Source organism: Cnephaeus nilssonii (assembly GCF_951640355.1).
Source record: "Cnephaeus nilssonii genome assembly, chromosome: 5".
Taxonomy (NCBI): Eukaryota; Metazoa; Chordata; class Mammalia; order Chiroptera; family Vespertilionidae; genus Cnephaeus; species Cnephaeus nilssonii.
In genome coordinates, this window is record NC_137076.1 from 30,978,582 (window position 1) to 30,994,264 (window position 15,683).

At 52.3% G+C, this 15,683-nt stretch overlaps 1 protein-coding gene across 5 annotated transcripts in view; it reads right to left on the reverse strand.

Annotated features, from left to right (window-relative positions):
* Window positions 1–15,683, reverse strand: part of DOT1L (DOT1 like histone lysine methyltransferase) — a 66,558-nt gene that overhangs the window by 14,600 nt on the left and 36,275 nt on the right. For all 5 annotated transcript variants that reach the window (XM_079770906.1, XM_079770904.1, XM_079770907.1 and 2 more), the window contains exons 8-19: window positions 12,941–12,996; window positions 10,037–10,116; window positions 7,823–7,891; window positions 6,494–6,600; window positions 5,971–6,012; window positions 4,861–4,971; window positions 4,355–4,589; window positions 3,586–3,699; window positions 2,659–2,750; window positions 2,125–2,226; window positions 1,619–1,756; window positions 499–624 (exon numbers count right to left, since the gene is read on the reverse strand). In XM_079770906.1, the coding sequence (XP_079627032.1) occupies window positions 499–624; window positions 1,619–1,756; window positions 2,125–2,226; window positions 2,659–2,750; window positions 3,586–3,699; window positions 4,355–4,589; window positions 4,861–4,971; window positions 5,971–6,012; window positions 6,494–6,600; window positions 7,823–7,891; window positions 10,037–10,116; window positions 12,941–12,996 (1,272 nt within the window). The remainder of the gene's footprint in view (window positions 1–498; window positions 625–1,618; window positions 1,757–2,124; window positions 2,227–2,658; window positions 2,751–3,585; window positions 3,700–4,354; window positions 4,590–4,860; window positions 4,972–5,970; window positions 6,013–6,493; window positions 6,601–7,822; window positions 7,892–10,036; window positions 10,117–12,940; window positions 12,997–15,683) is intronic.

Sequence of the window (15,683 nt, forward strand, 5' to 3'; positions counted from 1 at the left end):
ATTCCCAGTCAGGGCACATGCCTGGGTTGTGGGCTCGGTCCCCAGTGGGGGTGCGTACAGGAGGCAGTTGATCAATGATTCTCTCTCATCACTGATGTTTCTATCTCTCCCCCTCTCCCTTCCTCTCTGAAATCAATAAAAGCATATTTTTAAAAAAACAGGGGAAAAAAGTACAAGCTGTTTTGTTTTAATGCGCAAAGGTCTATTCAGTGACTGTGTCAGAAATGCTTCACCAGGAGGCGCTCAGGCACACTTTAGGTTTAGAATCAGATGAGATGCCCTGGGGTAGGTAGAGTGGGGTGCCCACCTGCCCTACTTCTTGTTCCCCTTTAGGCTGACGATGGGAGGTTAGGCTGTTCTTAATGTGATATCAGAACTAGTACACTGTTCTTGGGAGGAGGATGGGTTTGGTGGGTCTGCCGATAGCACTGACCATGTTCCTAACACCCCAGATGAAGCCCAGAGAGGCCAAGGCAACCCCATTCCTTGACCCCCTACCTGCAGCTCCAGGCAGTGCCTCTGTTTCTCGGAGATCTGGCTCTTCAGGGCCTGCTTCTCCTTTAGCAGGTTCTCCAGGGACAGTGTGGACCAGTCCAACTTCAGCTCCTCACACCGAGCCTTCAGCTGTGGGGACAAGGCAGTCCCGGCCATGAGCATGTGCGTGGCTGTAGGGAGGACAGGACGGCCCCCTGGGACCTGCTTCCCGCCCTGACACTGGGCTCTGGGAGGAGACAGGGCAGGAGTCTAGGCAGGTATCCCTGGGGGCCAGTCCCTCTCTCCCTCCTGCTTTTGGAAGGCCAGGCTGCAGAGACAGCCAGAAGAGACTAGGGTTTTCATAAGAAATACCCACAGGAGTATGGTGAGGGGTCTCATGGGATAAAGCAAGGGGACCCATTAGAAGGGAGGCCCCTGCACATCCAGGGGGATCAAAAGGCCTGTCTAGTCCCTGGACAGTGTGGCTCAGATGGCTGGAGCACACCCTGAAAGGTAGTGTGTTCGATTCCTGGTCAGGGTGTTTATAGAAGGCAACCGATTAATGCTTCTCTCTCTTTTTTTATAGCAAAGGTGGAAACTTATTGAAGAACAAGTACAGACTCCCACGTGGGGAAGGGAAAAGAATCTCATAGCACAGACAACCACAGGGGGAGGGGGAAAGAGTCCCCAATGCTTCTCTCCTAAATCAATGTTTCTCTCTCTTTCTAAAATCAATGAAAACTATATACTTGCGTGAGGATTAAAAAAAAAAAAAGTCCCATCTAGTAAAATCATGAGTCTTTGGACGCCTCTGACAGGAATTTAAGAAGCCACATTCCGGGGCAAATTCAGCTCATGCTCATGTGCTCTGAGAGCCAAGTAAAGCTGTGCCAGCATTCCTAAAATGAACTAGGTCAGAGACATGGGGAGGGCCCTGGTCTTCTCACTCGGACTAAGGCAGTCATGGAAACTCAGGACGATGTGCTGGGCCCCGCAGGCAACCTCGGGTTATCTGTCTTGGGACACACATCAGCACCTGGGCCTCCAGACCCATCAACTGAGGGACACCTGGCCCTCCCCCTGGTCTGAGGTCTTCTGCTCGCTCTGGAATGTGCTGGAACTGCTGCCTGCTCTGGGCACGTACCAGCTGCAGGCTCTGGCTTCTCAGCTCCCTGTTGTCCTTCTCCAGCTGCTCTGTTTGCTCTCGCAGCTGCTGGTTGTGAGCGGAGATCTCTTTCTGAGCTTGGATCAGGTCACTGTAGGTCAGCGCCTTCACTCCCAACTGTGGACACACAACAGCAAGGCTGGGCTTGCAGGGAGCTGCCACCATGGTGGAGAGGGGAGGGGACTGGCTTTCGCACAGGTTAAGACCGGGGTGGCACTGTACTAGTCATAGACAGGAGAGACTAAGTACAGTCCCCCAGAGAGGGGAACAAGGTGGTGACCTCAAGACACAAGCCTGTGCAGGCCCCACGAGGGGCTGCTGGGAGCAGCCTTCTGACCAGAGCCCAAGTTCTAGACTACCAGAAAAAAACACCAGAAAGGAAACAGTCCTTCTGTAGCTCAGCTGTCCTGGGCTGTGCCCCCCGCCCAGCCCCTGCCCACCCCTCAATTCTGTACTTGTGTCATCCTGGCTTCAGGTAGCTCTACCTCATCCAGTTTCTGCTGAAAAAGCTTCTTTATTTCTTCTTTCTGGGCCTGGCAGTGACCAAACAGCTGCTGTGCGGCACCCAGCAACCGGGCATTCTTCTCCTGCAGGGGACAGAGGGCTGGTGAGTGAGCCCAGCCCACACCATCTCTTCCCTCAACAGGCTCAACGGAGGAGTGCTGATGGGACACTGCTCAGCCCATCTCATTGATAAAGACCATTGTCCATTCCCCGAAGTGCGAGAGCTGCCACCTCCCTATGCTCACAGGTGGCAACACATGCATACACTGGGAGCATGCACACACGGCACGCCGGCTGGTCCTCCATCTGAGACTTTATCGGAAGGTGGTACGAACTCTGTGGCTATTTGAGTTACTAACTGGGGTGACAGACACCTCTCAGCACGGGCAGCAGCAGGCCCTCTGGGCAGGGACAAGGGGACGTGACAGGAAGCAGGGCATGTTCTGGGCAGGCTGGGGCTTGCCTGGCTCACCCCTCTGCAGAGTGCTGGGAACACAAAAGCAGGCACCCCTCACCTTCTCCTGGTCCAGCAGCTGCTGCAGGCTGGCCTTGTACTGAGGGGTCTTCGTGTACGCCAGGAACTGCAGGTACTGAATCTTGAAGGACTCTAGGAGAACCGGGACAAGGTCTCAGTACAGAAGCCATCCAGCTGAGGCTGGAGGCTGTGGTGGTAGGGGAAGCGTGGGGGCACTCGTATTTCTCTGGAGCTCCCCCAGCCCTGTTGTCAGATGCTGCTGAAAATCACCGGTCACTGTGCCAGCACCTTTGGTTCCACACTGCCTTGGCATCACCACTCACTTGCACCCATGGCTAGTGTCCCCCGGAGCCCTTTGCAGTTCCTGCCATCACCAGCACACTTTCTTTCTCCCCAAGGCTGCGGGTTTCTGTGACCAAATCTCCCAGTAAACACATGCTGTTGAAGTGGGGAAACTGATGGCTCCCACAATTCAAAGGCATTTCCTTCACTCAGTTTTTAAAAAAGGTGAGAAGCTTATCGGTCAAGCACCGCAAGGTGAGCAGGTGCCTGCTCCCTCACAGCCCCAGCTTATCCCTGACAGGCCCTTCCCACACTCTAAGAACTATGGGGCTGGGTCATTCTGTGGGGCTGTCCTGGGTACTGTGAGGAAGTGAGCAGCATCCCTGTCCCCCACACTATACAGGAGCACCCCCAATTAACCACAGATGTCCCCAGACATGGCCCAGTGTCCCCAGGGGGGCAGAGCTTCAGCCTAAGAAAACCACATGGGTCCTGCTGGCCTAAAAGCCCAAGCACCACCTGGCAGGACTGACCCTGAGCCCTCGGGACTCTAGTGTGGTCAGCGTGCTGCAGGTATCACAGGGGGCTTGCCAGAGAGGAAGAACCTCAGACCCCGCCCCTTCCTCTCAGAGCTGTTAAGTCAGAATCTGCACATGAATCCACCGTGTTTGCGGCGCTAGCTCACCTAGCAGCTTCTGCAGTGCGGGCGGGGTGGGTGCCAGCAACAGCTGGTCAGGGGGATGCCGCTGCACACTGGGAGGTAGCTGATAAAATGGGCTGTGAGGTGACTTGTATGCATCTGCAGGAAACAGCAACATTTACATGTCAACACTGACTGGAACGCCCTCCCAGGGAATTCCAGATTGTTCTATGGAACTTTTCAATGCTTTAAAAAAAAAAAAAAATATATATATATATATATATATATATATATATATATATATATATATATGAGAGAAAGATAGAAACATCAGTGAGAAAGATTCATCGATGAGCTGCCTCTTGCACACCCCTTACTGGGGATAAAGCCTGCAACCTGGGCATTAACCCTGACCATGAATTGAACTGTGATTTCCTAGTTCATAGGTCAACGCTCAACCACTGAGCCACACTAGGCAGGCTTTTCCAGTTTTTTAAAAGATAAGACTCAACACAGCTTCTAGAGTCCAAAGGCATAACCAGATACTGCATCACAGCAGTTCTAGAAGCCGAGACAAATGCCCTCATAATCTAAGAAATTTCTGTGAGCAGTGTTCTTTCTGCCATAGCTGCTGACGTTATCCAAGCCCTGGATGACAGGATGTGACGGAAAAGCCCCCACCAGGATTTGCTCTTGGCAGACTATCTGGGTGAAGTGAGGCCCAGGCGAATCCTGAGGACATCATGAGGTGCCCTCTGGAGCATGACCCATATAGCCTGAGCAGCCCTAAGGAGGGCTCTGAGGCCTGGCTCACCTTGTGGTGAGGGCGTCGCCGTCTGGGACACAGTCTGGGCGTGCAGGAGGTCCAGTGCAGTAGGGTTCTTCTTGGGCTTACGCTCGGGGTTCGCAGTGCTCATCTTCTTGGGACGTCCGCGCTTCCGGCCAGCCAGCTTCCGGCCCTTCTTGTTCAGCTTCTTCTTCCGTGCTTTGGAGGGGGATGGCTTCTTGATAGCGGTGGTCGCTGCTTTCTCTTCCTCAGCACCAGAATCCTAGTGGACAGAGGTCACTGAGAGAGCAATGCTCCCACCCGTCCTCCCGTTAATAATGAGCCCACAACACAGGCTCTGGGAGAGCAGAGGCACCTGAAACCCAGGAACCCCCTTCCCTCCTCCAGCCCAGTGATCATTCAACCAACATGTGCGCTGACCAGGACCACCTCTCTGGTTGGAAGAGCCCAGCCCCTCCCTGTATAATGAGGGCTGTGCCCATCAATAGCCCTGTGGGGCCCCAAGCCCAAGAGACGGGTTGGGGGGCACTTACCACAGAGGTTTCCGCAGGCACAGCCGCCTTGCTCTCAGGCACCTTTGTGGGGGTGGTTGTATTACTCTTGTTTTCTCGCTGCTGCCGGCGCCTAGCTGCCTCTTGTTCCTCCTGGAAAACAAGTGTTGGACATGTCCTCCAAAGTATCAACATGTCCCCCAAAGTGTGGGCATGACCCAAAAGAGCCACCAAGGTGGGCTACCTGGCCCAGCTTCGCTCAGGCCAACTCCTCTGCCTGCTGTACAGAAGAGGAAAGTAAGGCAGAGAGAAGCACGTGAGCCATCCCAAACCCTTAGCCAGCCCTGAGCCATGTGTGTATCTACTGCCTGGTGCAGACACCCCTACACCTCTCAGTCCGAAACCCATGTGACATGTGTGAGGAAATAAAATCAAAGATAAAAAGACTGGGCGCACACAAAAAAGCTGCCGGACAGTCCTCTCATTTCGGGGAGTACAAGGACCCCCACCGAAGTACATCCCTGCAAAGTGAGGGTTACTGAAAAGGCTGTAGGAAAAGGGAAGAGGATGGTGCTGACTGGCTTAGCTTGTTCTTTGTGCTGGGAGTAGGTAAAATCATTAAGACTCAGATACCCAAAGTATGGCAGGAATAGCACAGGACTCTAGGTCATGGGGATTTCTTCCTGCTCAGATGCTTGTCTGAGTCTCCAGAAACAATGACATTTGGACAGATGTACTCTGAGGTCCGAAGGAGGCAGGTTTGAGGACTGGGCATTGCAGGGACACTGGGACTGGCAGTAAAACCACCACGTTAGAATCTAGGCCACTCCCCTCTAGGAAATGTGGTGCACCACTTAGAAGCAGTTGCCTGTTTAGAAAGAGGAACATCTTGTGTTCCAGACGTGGTGGGTCAGTGTGGCTCGAGCACCTCCCTCAATCCTGCACTCGGCACATTTCACCAAGCTATCACAACATTGTCCAAAGGTCGAGACTCATTCAACCTAGTTTCCAAAAGACTGCTGACAGGAAGTGTGGCCCCAAGGGACCCATGACCCCCGTCCCCAAACCAGCACTCCCCATCCACCACTTAAAGTTCCATCAAGCTAATCAAGCAGCATACCAGTGATGTTCAATGAGGGAACACATACTTACCCTGAGTTTTGGATTTTTCAGACTAGAAAAATAGTTTTCAAGCTAAAAATGAAAGAAGAAAGGAAAGAAGTCTTATTAGACATCAGTCCCAAAACCTGTCAGGACAAGAGCAACACCTGAGAGACGCCAACATGAAATGTCGTTGGAACTGTCACAGGGATACACCTTTGCTCAAAGACCCACCCTGAACACAGGTTCCCACTCTCAGGGGCTGTGCAGACTCGCAGGGCCATCTCACATGAAGCAAGCTGGATGGGAACCAGGCTGCCCAGTGCAGGGGTTCCCTGGACACCAGAAGCCTCTGACACTGAGGCCAAATCCATTATTATTACATCATTCGGGACAATGTCTGCCTCATACAAGGACTGGGAGCAAAGAGGGAAGACAAAGAGTTCCTGGTTTCCACTCATGCTACAGCACAACAGTGTCTCAGATCCTCCAGGGAGAGTGCCATGGAGCAGGCGGGAGGGAAGGGAGAGGAGGCTTCTGGGAGGGCCTGGGCCTCACCCACGGGGACACTTACTATGGTGCGGTCGATGGTGTGCAGGTAGTAGGAGACGGGCTTCCCCGTCCACGACACTGAGCCCTTCAGGGGCGAGAGCTCCACGACGCGCATGATGGTGCCGATGTCTGCAACGACGGGCACAGGTTAGGGCCTTGTGCACCTGGGGGAATGACTCAGGCGAGGCAGGAAGGGAGCAGAACCGCGCGCCCTCATCACGTGAGGCCGTCCCACTCGCCAGGCCGGTGAGGTGCCTGGATATCAGCACGCTGGCAGGTCAGGGAGGCGCACGGCGTGCACAATGATCCCCGCTAACCCAGGTGCTTGTCCAAGGAAAACGGCAACGAGCCTGACTGGGTGGGATGGAAAAGCACTTGAGGACCACTTGGAAAGAACACGGCTACTAAGATGCCCAGCACCCGAGAAATTATGACCCCAAGGCCAGGTGCCACAGAGTAACATGGCTCTTCCCCAGGAGGCCAGAGGTTCAGCTCTTCCTGCTGAAGGTTTCTGCACCTGGAGCCCATCATACACACCAGCCATTTGCCCCTTAGCCAGTGGTCAGCAAACTGCGGCTCGCGAGCCACATGTGGCTCTTTGGCCCCTTGAGTGTGGCTCTTCCACAAAATACCATGTGCGGGCGCGCACGTACAGTGCGATTGAAACTTCGTGGCTCATGCGCAGAAGTCGGTTTTTGGCTCTCAAAAGAAATTTCAATCGTTGTACTGTTGATATTTGGCTCTGTTGACGAATGAGTTTGCCGACCACTGCCTTAGGCCAATCAGATACGAAAGCAAAGAAGCTTGTAAACCACTGAGTCTTCATAACCTCGTGACAAACGTGTGGGGTCTGAACCTGGGTGGGCAATGTCTAGGGACATCTGTGGTGGTCAAGACAAGGGTGCTCCTGGATTTAAGTAGGTTCCCAGGAAGTTCCCACAGAGATGACCTGGCCCTGAAGTCAGCGGTACTGTGGAGGGACCCTTTACTAACTTGTGTCAAATGCTTAAGATCATATATATGGCCTGGCCAGTGTGGCTCAGTGGTTGAGCGTTGACCTATGAACCAGAAGATCACTGTTTGATTCCTGGTCAGGGCACATGTCCGGGTTGCGGGCTCAATCCCCAGTTGGGGGCATGTCAGAGGCAGCCCATCAATGAGTCTCTCATCATTGGTTTCTACCTCTCTCCCCTTCTCCCTTCCTCTCTGAAATCAATTAAAAAATATATATAAATATATATACATACATATACATACATATATATATATATATATATATATATATATATATATATATACACACATACATAAAAGATCATCTGAAGAATTTAGCAACATGAGAGTTTCTTACCACTCAAGTTTCTACTGTTTATTCTGAAGTTCAGAGGTGCAAAGGGCTTCGAGGACACAATTCTGCCACCTGAAACACAAAAGCTGATTATTGCCTTTCATGGGGAAAACCGTCATTCACGTAAGGAAAGAATGATGGCAGTTAGAGCAGGGAAGGAGAAGCCAAAGGAAGAAATGAGCACACTGAGCACACAAGTAGCCAGGGACCGGGAGTCCTTTCCGTTTCCTACAAGTAAGAGCAAAATTAAGGTATGCTTAAGCCTGACCTACTAATGGCTTTCCTGTAGAAATTTGTCCAAGGCCTCCTGAAATCCCACCTGCATATATGTGTCCCGTAACCCACACTGAATCTGGGAGACACCAGCAGCCCTTATGCCCACCCAGACGGAAACACCCTGACTTGTGTATCAGGTTAGGAACTGCCACACAGAAAACACTAATGCCCCATGTTAGTGTGATTGTTCCACAGAGGAAACCGACTGTCACACCTGTCACAGTGAGCATATGTGAGTGGTGCTGCTCATGTTATGATTATGACAGCGTTCTACATGGACTGAAGAAAACACCAAAGTAAACATGTTAATGGTAAACTTTGCAGTGTCAGAAAAAGAGTCAAATATAAAAGTTAAAGAAAATGTTTCATAAATCCATTTAAGGCATACACACACACATACACACATGCACACACACACACCCATACACATGAACACAGCCCCATAACACCCCAATCAGAGGAGCTCCCCAGTGCTCAGACAACTGTTCCTGAGCACCACCCCACTAGGAAAAGGAAAGGATGGATCCCAGGGCCAGCCTGGTGCAGGGTCAGGAGACCACGAGGGGTATTCACCGTCATAGGAGCATCTAAGTGTGTGGGACACAATGAAATAAAAGCCAGGGGTCCACAGACTGCTTTCATTAGGAATCTGCCATCCTGCGATGCTCAGATGACAATGTGTGCATGAGGGGACTTCTGAGGACAAGCCACTATAGGACAACAGATCCTAATGACTACAGGGTTTAGCAGGCAATCCTGCCCCTGAGCCGGTCCATGTGTGATAACCAGGCATTGAGACCTGCAGGAAATGGGGCTCAGAGGGGCAGGGTCAAGCTCACCATAAGGGATGAGTCCAGAATGGATGACATCCCACAGGAAAATGAGCCCAGATAACGCATGGACACTGTCAAAAAAGATGGAGGGGCCGTTTTCTAATAAAACTACACAATAGTCCAAGGCCCGAAGGCCACTTGTGACTATTGGCTGAATAGACGGGGAAAAAACAAAAGAGAAGGTGGGAGAGTTCAAGGCAGGGTGGGACCCGAAGGCCACAGGAATCCCAGTCCTCTCCTCTCCTTGGGGTATACAGGTGCTGAGGGAGGGGCCTGAAGGCTCAGGAGACGTGGTGTGTGCAGGGTGCAGTGGACAGTGGCTCCTCACTCTTACAGTAATTAAAAACAACCATGCACACACATACACATGCTCATCTGTACACAGAATGGGATCACACATGCTCATACATCCACATGAAACTGGCCGTGCTGAAGGCAGATGAAAGTTATCTGTGTCTATGACCTTCCTCCTCCCCCACCCAGGTCTGCTCTGGGCTGCTATCTGACCTGGGAGGGAGGAAAGGGAGACAGAGGGAAGCAGTAGGGTGGCTCTGGACAGGTGAGGGTGGTTCCAAACATGAAAGGCCCAGAAAATGCAGAAGGGCCCAGGATGGATATCCCAGTGCCCTCAGTGCCCCCAGGTTAGGGTTGCCAGACAAACAGGGACACCAGTCTGAATTTCAGATACACATGATATTCCTTTAGTAAAAGCTGGGACATCCTTACACTGAGAAGCTATTTGTTGTCTATAGGAAATTCACATTTAAACGGATAGCCTATATCTTACTTGCTAATCTGGCCACCCACCCCAAGTCCCTCAGGCTGGCTGAGCAGTGTGTGTGTGTGGGAGGTCAGGTCTATTCCACTCCAAATTCTAAGCTGGGATGCAGCCAGCCCGGCACCTCAGGTGACAGTGAGAGCCACAGTGAAGGCATCCCCACTGCCTGAAGCCTTCTGATTGGGACTGAAATGAATGGATTTGAAAACTTAGAACTTTCACACCTGTAATCGGTCTCAAATCTAGCCAGACCAAGTGGGTGGCGGCTCAAGAAGCATGGTGAGCTTGCTGCAGCCACATAAGGGCGGAGTTAAGGGAGAAGTACGTTACCTTCCTTCATGTTTGCAAATCGCTCCTTCAGCTGGTGATCCACCTCAGGACCAAAGGCAAAGTTATTCACAAATATAACACTGCAAAATAATATTCCAGTTGAGTAAAATGAAGGTTCCATCTTCACATGTGTATACAGTGCCATTGCACATGCTGCCTATCGCTTCCACTGCCAGCTCCACTGTGAGGCCTCCCCAGGCTCTGCCCGCGCCACTCTCACCCGGCCCAGGGAAGGGGCTCCAGCTGCCCAAGTCTGTTGCTAATGTACAATAATTTAGAAATTTCCCTGGCCACCACATTGCTGGCCTCTCTGAAAAAAAAAACAAAAAACAAACCAACAAAAAAACAACAACAACAAAAACCCCACAAAATGGACATGTGCAGGCCAAGGTGGCCCAGTCAACCTGTACTGAATGGCTGGTGGTCCCTGCCTGCCCATGGACATTTCTAGACTGGAACGCAGGCAGCACAACTGTAACCTGGGGGCAGGGGTGTGAGGAGAACCAAATATCCAGGCAGGAAGGTAGCACGACTGAGTCAAGCTGCATCTGAACGTGACACCTAAGGACCCTTGGGACCAGAAGCAAAGCTCTTCCAAGGGACGGTGTAACTCAGCCTGTCTAATTTTTTCAAATGGTCTCTGGCACCAGATGACCAAAGGAACTTCGATCTGCAGATGCCTGCTGGGATGGCTGAGGAGACTGCTGCCTCGCCAGGAACGAGGAGGTGTTCCCCTGCCTGCTCCCTCACCCACCCAGCCTGGCCCTTGCCCATTTAGAGGAACTCTCTGAATGGCTAAATGCTAGAAACACCCGTGCAGCTAGTTCACGTGAAGACGCAAAGACAAGACAGACAGTTTCATACTTAGAGTCACGTGGCTCTCCTCTCTGCCGCAAGTGCCTCCAGATTAAAACTGTGCCGCGGCAGAAGCTGGGCCACTGGTAGCAGAACTGCAGACATGGGGTCACTTCTCTTTTGAACGTTACAGAAAATGAAGTGAGCTGACTGTCATCTCCATGCTGCTTGTTTTAATGAAGTCTCAAAATAGCTTTAAAATCAAGAAATCTCAACCCTCTACAGCAAGCAGGTGAAGGAGCAGTAACAGAGGGCCTGACAAGTGCAAGGGAAGAGTGGCAGGAAGGATACTGAAGGTATCAATAAAGGCCAGTACTCTCTCCCTGCTCAACCAGGCAGACAGAAACAGAAGACAGCAAAATTTAAAGTGGGATGGGGGCACCCCAGCTGCCGATGGGCAGAGCATGATGAGGACAGGTGAGCCGAGTTAGGCCATGGCCCTACTCAGGACAGAGCTTGGGAAGGCTGGATGCCAGAGTCTCAAGGTGACCAAAGCCACGAGAGGGCAGAACCAAAAAGGCTTTGAAGAAGGAGGCTCCAGACACTCCTGCCCTCTCACATTCAGACCCGAGGAAACCAGAAAACTAATTGAGGCAGGGGTCACACCTGACAACAAAAGAACTGGTGGGGAGGAGACACCCTTAACAGAAAGCAGAGTACCTGGGGGACATCCAGGGGACACAATCAGGGCCCGGCCTTGGGCCCTCGCCCACAGGACTGTCACAGGCCAAGCGGACAATGGGCAGAAAAGGAGCAGGGTGCAGTGTGCTCTCAGGAAGCTGTCACTGGGATGCCCAGAAGATAGGACACTGCAGCCTGGATGCTGCTGGGCAGTGCGTAGTGAGTATGGGGTTCTCCCCACTGGAGAGGTCTCTCATTGCATTCAGACCCCGCTCAGCCCACCACAATGGCAGCACAGATCCTATTCGATGGTGATATCCACAGAGTCATCACAATTCTCTCAAGATGAGGAGGACCTAGTCATTGCGGGACAGCATGCTCACAAGCAGAAAAAAAAAAAAAAAAAAAAAGAGGATACTTCTATGAAAGAGCAATGCTTAGTTGCTATTTGCCTCAAGAATCGCAGTGGGGGACACAGGGCAACGTACGGTAGGTGCGCCCAGAACAGGGAGAGAAGGACAAGACAGTAGGTCAGACTGAAAGCCTGTGATCCACACCTCACCAAGGCTGACCCACCACTCCCCAGGAAGAGCACTCCAGAGCATGCAACGTGGCCTCACAGATCACCATGGTCCTGGCTACCTCGGCTGATGCATAGAAGACCTTCGCACTCCAGCACTGCCTCCTGCTCACCCAACGAGATCCATCACATCTGCAGCTATGCTAGAGGTGAGGGGCCGAGCACAGCAATCCAGCCTGGCATATCTTAGCCCCAGCCTGAGGCCATTGTAAGGACAAAGGGAAAATAATGAGAGAAGGTAGGGAAGAACTGTAAACACAGCTACAGGAGCTGGTGGACAAGGAGGTCACACCTCAAGTCCTCGGTTGAAGGGTCTGCTGGAGCTGGGATGGCTCTGGGATGGCCTCTCATCCAAAGACCAGGCAGGCAGACCTGCCAGCAAGCTCAGGATGTTTCCTGCCAGGCTGTTCACACCCATACTACACTCCCCCCACAGCGAGCGCAGAGAAATAGCCTCACTAGGCACAGAGCACAATGTCCATGTGCAGACACAGCGAGAGCTGAGCTTAGGGCCAAGATCTCCGGGCAGTTTTCCCTCCCTGGCTGCAAAAGTAGGAAAGGGCCCTCCCTGATAGGCTGTGAGGGACCAGCCACACTGGCCCTAGGCTGGTCACTGACCACCTGACCTGTTGACAGCCCTGAGAGTGACCCTTGGCAGCCTGAACCAGAAGGGAAGAAGAGAAGAGAAGCTCCAACTGCCTCTGCCATCTAGCTCTGCTTTGAGAAAGGCAGCCACGCCAACCACACAGGGACCTGAGAAAGCGAGATCCCCCCTGGGGGTGCCCTGCCCAGCCAGGCCCCAACACTGTCCTCACAGCGTTGAGCAGCTACTCCCAAACCCGCCATACCTTGTGTTGGCGATCCGCTCTCTCCACTCCTCCGAGAGGAAATCACCTCTTTCCAGCTGAAAGGAAGAAAACAGGGACAAGAGCTCGTCACGGGTCTCTCTTGGCCCCTGAGCCAGCCTCCCACCTGGCGAGGAACAGATGAAATGAGCACAGTCACTAAAATGGGCAGACCTTGAGGTAAGACTGAGGCATGGCTGCTGGCAGCTCCACAGGGAGGAGGAAACAGTTGGGGATAAGCAGAGACCACACACTGCAGTATGGGTCACCATGAGCCCCGGAGTGGGTACCCTCACTAGTGCTAGAGCACCCATCCCAGGGGGCCAATGCACAGAGCAATGAAGACACTAGAGAAAGTGCCCAGAAGTCACGATGTCTTGTTCATTCATGGCCAGCAGGGGGCGCTCCCAACACATGGCCTGCAGAGCCATGGAAAATCATCACCCTATCATAATGGGGTTGTTCTGGACAGAGGGTGGGTTGGCGAGGGCTACAAGAAACCTGTACTGGGCACTCAGGGGAGTGTCCAGGACACAGACCACTGACCATGAGAGACATGGCATAGGCTAAGCTTCTTGCTGTGACACGAAACACACCTGCTGTGGCTCTCTGACCTGCTGTACCTGAGAACAGTGCCGTTTGGAATTTTAAAACCTGCTCTCAGTACTGCTTTTATTAGCGAACTAATGTCATTCTGCCTCAAGGACAAAGTCTGTCCAAGAGGACACAGTTCTAAATAACTGAACTGTTTAGAGCTGTAATATTTACCAAAACAAGGAAATTAGTTCTGTAATTCTTCAAAGGCTATCACCATCACAACTGAAAACATGTCCACACAAAAACCTGTCCTTGGACATCCAAAACAGGATTCTCAGCAGCCCAAAGGTGGGAACAACCCAATGCCCATCCATGGATGGACAGATACACACATGACCTATCCATACTCCGCGTATTGCTCAGCTATGAAAAGGAGTGAAGCACTGACACTTGCTTACATGGATGGACCTTGAAAACATGATGCTCAGTGAGAGAAGCCAGACCCAAAAAGTCACCAAGTGTGTGATTCCATTTATGTGAAATGCCCAGAATAAGCAAATCCACAGAGACAGGAGCTGGGTTAGTGGTTGTCACGGGCTCGGGGACTGCTGGTGGGCCCTCATCCATACCACAAGTGCTGTGAAGTGACCAGGAACACCTTCTCGAGAAGACAGCCAGGTGCCCAATGGGCACTGCATCTCTCTCAGGAAGACCCTGAGCAAAGGATCCTACAGGTGCTACTGCCGCAATGCAGTGAGACCATGTGTCCAGGGCAGGAGCAGTTGCAAATCCTGTGTCCTCCAGTGTACACAGGGAAACCACCCAGGATATCTTGTGACATGATATGATGTGGTGGCACAGGGCATGAGGAAGTGGCCCATTCTCTAAACCACTCAGGTGCTGTGGGAGGACCCGCCCACATCCTGGTTGTATCCTATCGCTGAATCCTCTCCTCACCTGAGGAACGTTCTGAATCTGCCATCGCTACCAGTGAACAGCCCAGCCAAGACATGGGGAAGTGACTCGAGGTCAAAGTCCTCACTGGAACTGTATAAGACAAAGCTCCTAGGGCAGGCCTAACATCTATCTTCTACCTGTATAAACCATAGCCATGAGGAAGACTATCTGCTTTGTCCTGGGTCTTCCCTGCAAATCCACAAACCTGGGGGTGATCCTGAAAACCCTGATGCAGGTGATTTTAGGTTCCTCCTGGTGTGGCCTCTCTCTGACTGGAGGCTCCCCCATCCAGGCCACACTGTTTCAAGCCACAGCACCACTGCTCCCTTTGACCTCATACTCAAGGCAAGGAAACAGCCATAGTCCTCGCCTCTGCCTGCCAGGCCCCTCCTCTCTTGTGCCATGACCACCCAAGGAGTGATTGCCTAAGTGGGCTCTGTGTTACTGAGGCAAATGTGCCTGAGCTAACTCTGGCCATAAAGATGTGCACGTTCCCCCCGAAAAAAACCTTGTGACTGGCCCCAAAATCACTGAGTTCTCCTATTTCTCCCATCTGTGGAGACACGCATGAGGGAAAAGAGAGATGGGAGGAGCTCCCAGCACACACATCATCCTTTCCACGGGGAAACCAGATTTACTCATGTTCCAAGCCAGCAGGTAGGTCCACAGTCTGACTCAGTCAGGGTGATCACACCCCTGTCCCAGCCAGCTCCACCTTACCACAGACATCCTCCTGGAAGCCACCACCCACACACAGAATTCACATGCTCTCAGCATCCAGGAAAAAGAGCATGGTCTGTATGAAGCATCCACTCCAATGGGGAGACCAAGGCAGGCCCCACCCAAAGCCAGGTGAGCAAGAACCACTGATAGAAGGCTCTAGGCTTTGTCATTCTGCCAATCTGCCTGGAGCAGTCACAGATCTATACAGACAATGCTTGCTGAACTGCCTGACTTCCAGGGACTCAACCCAGGCAGGATCATAGTAAAGGTGCCAATCTCCAGAACGCACACAACTCACAGATGACTTTCCTAAGGACAAAGCAGCCAGCATTCCAGTGCCTAGCAGCTCTGCACCTTCTGGGTCTGCCTGTCAGCAGCACTAGGCTGTCCTAATGTGGACAAGCCAGAGGGGGCAGCTCTTACCCAGGTGGAGGCCCCGAGACACTTCCCGGAAAGGCACCTATCCCCAGGTGCAGAGGCAGGTCCACAGCTGCAGGACACCTTTCCCACGCAGCACTTCCATGAGGCC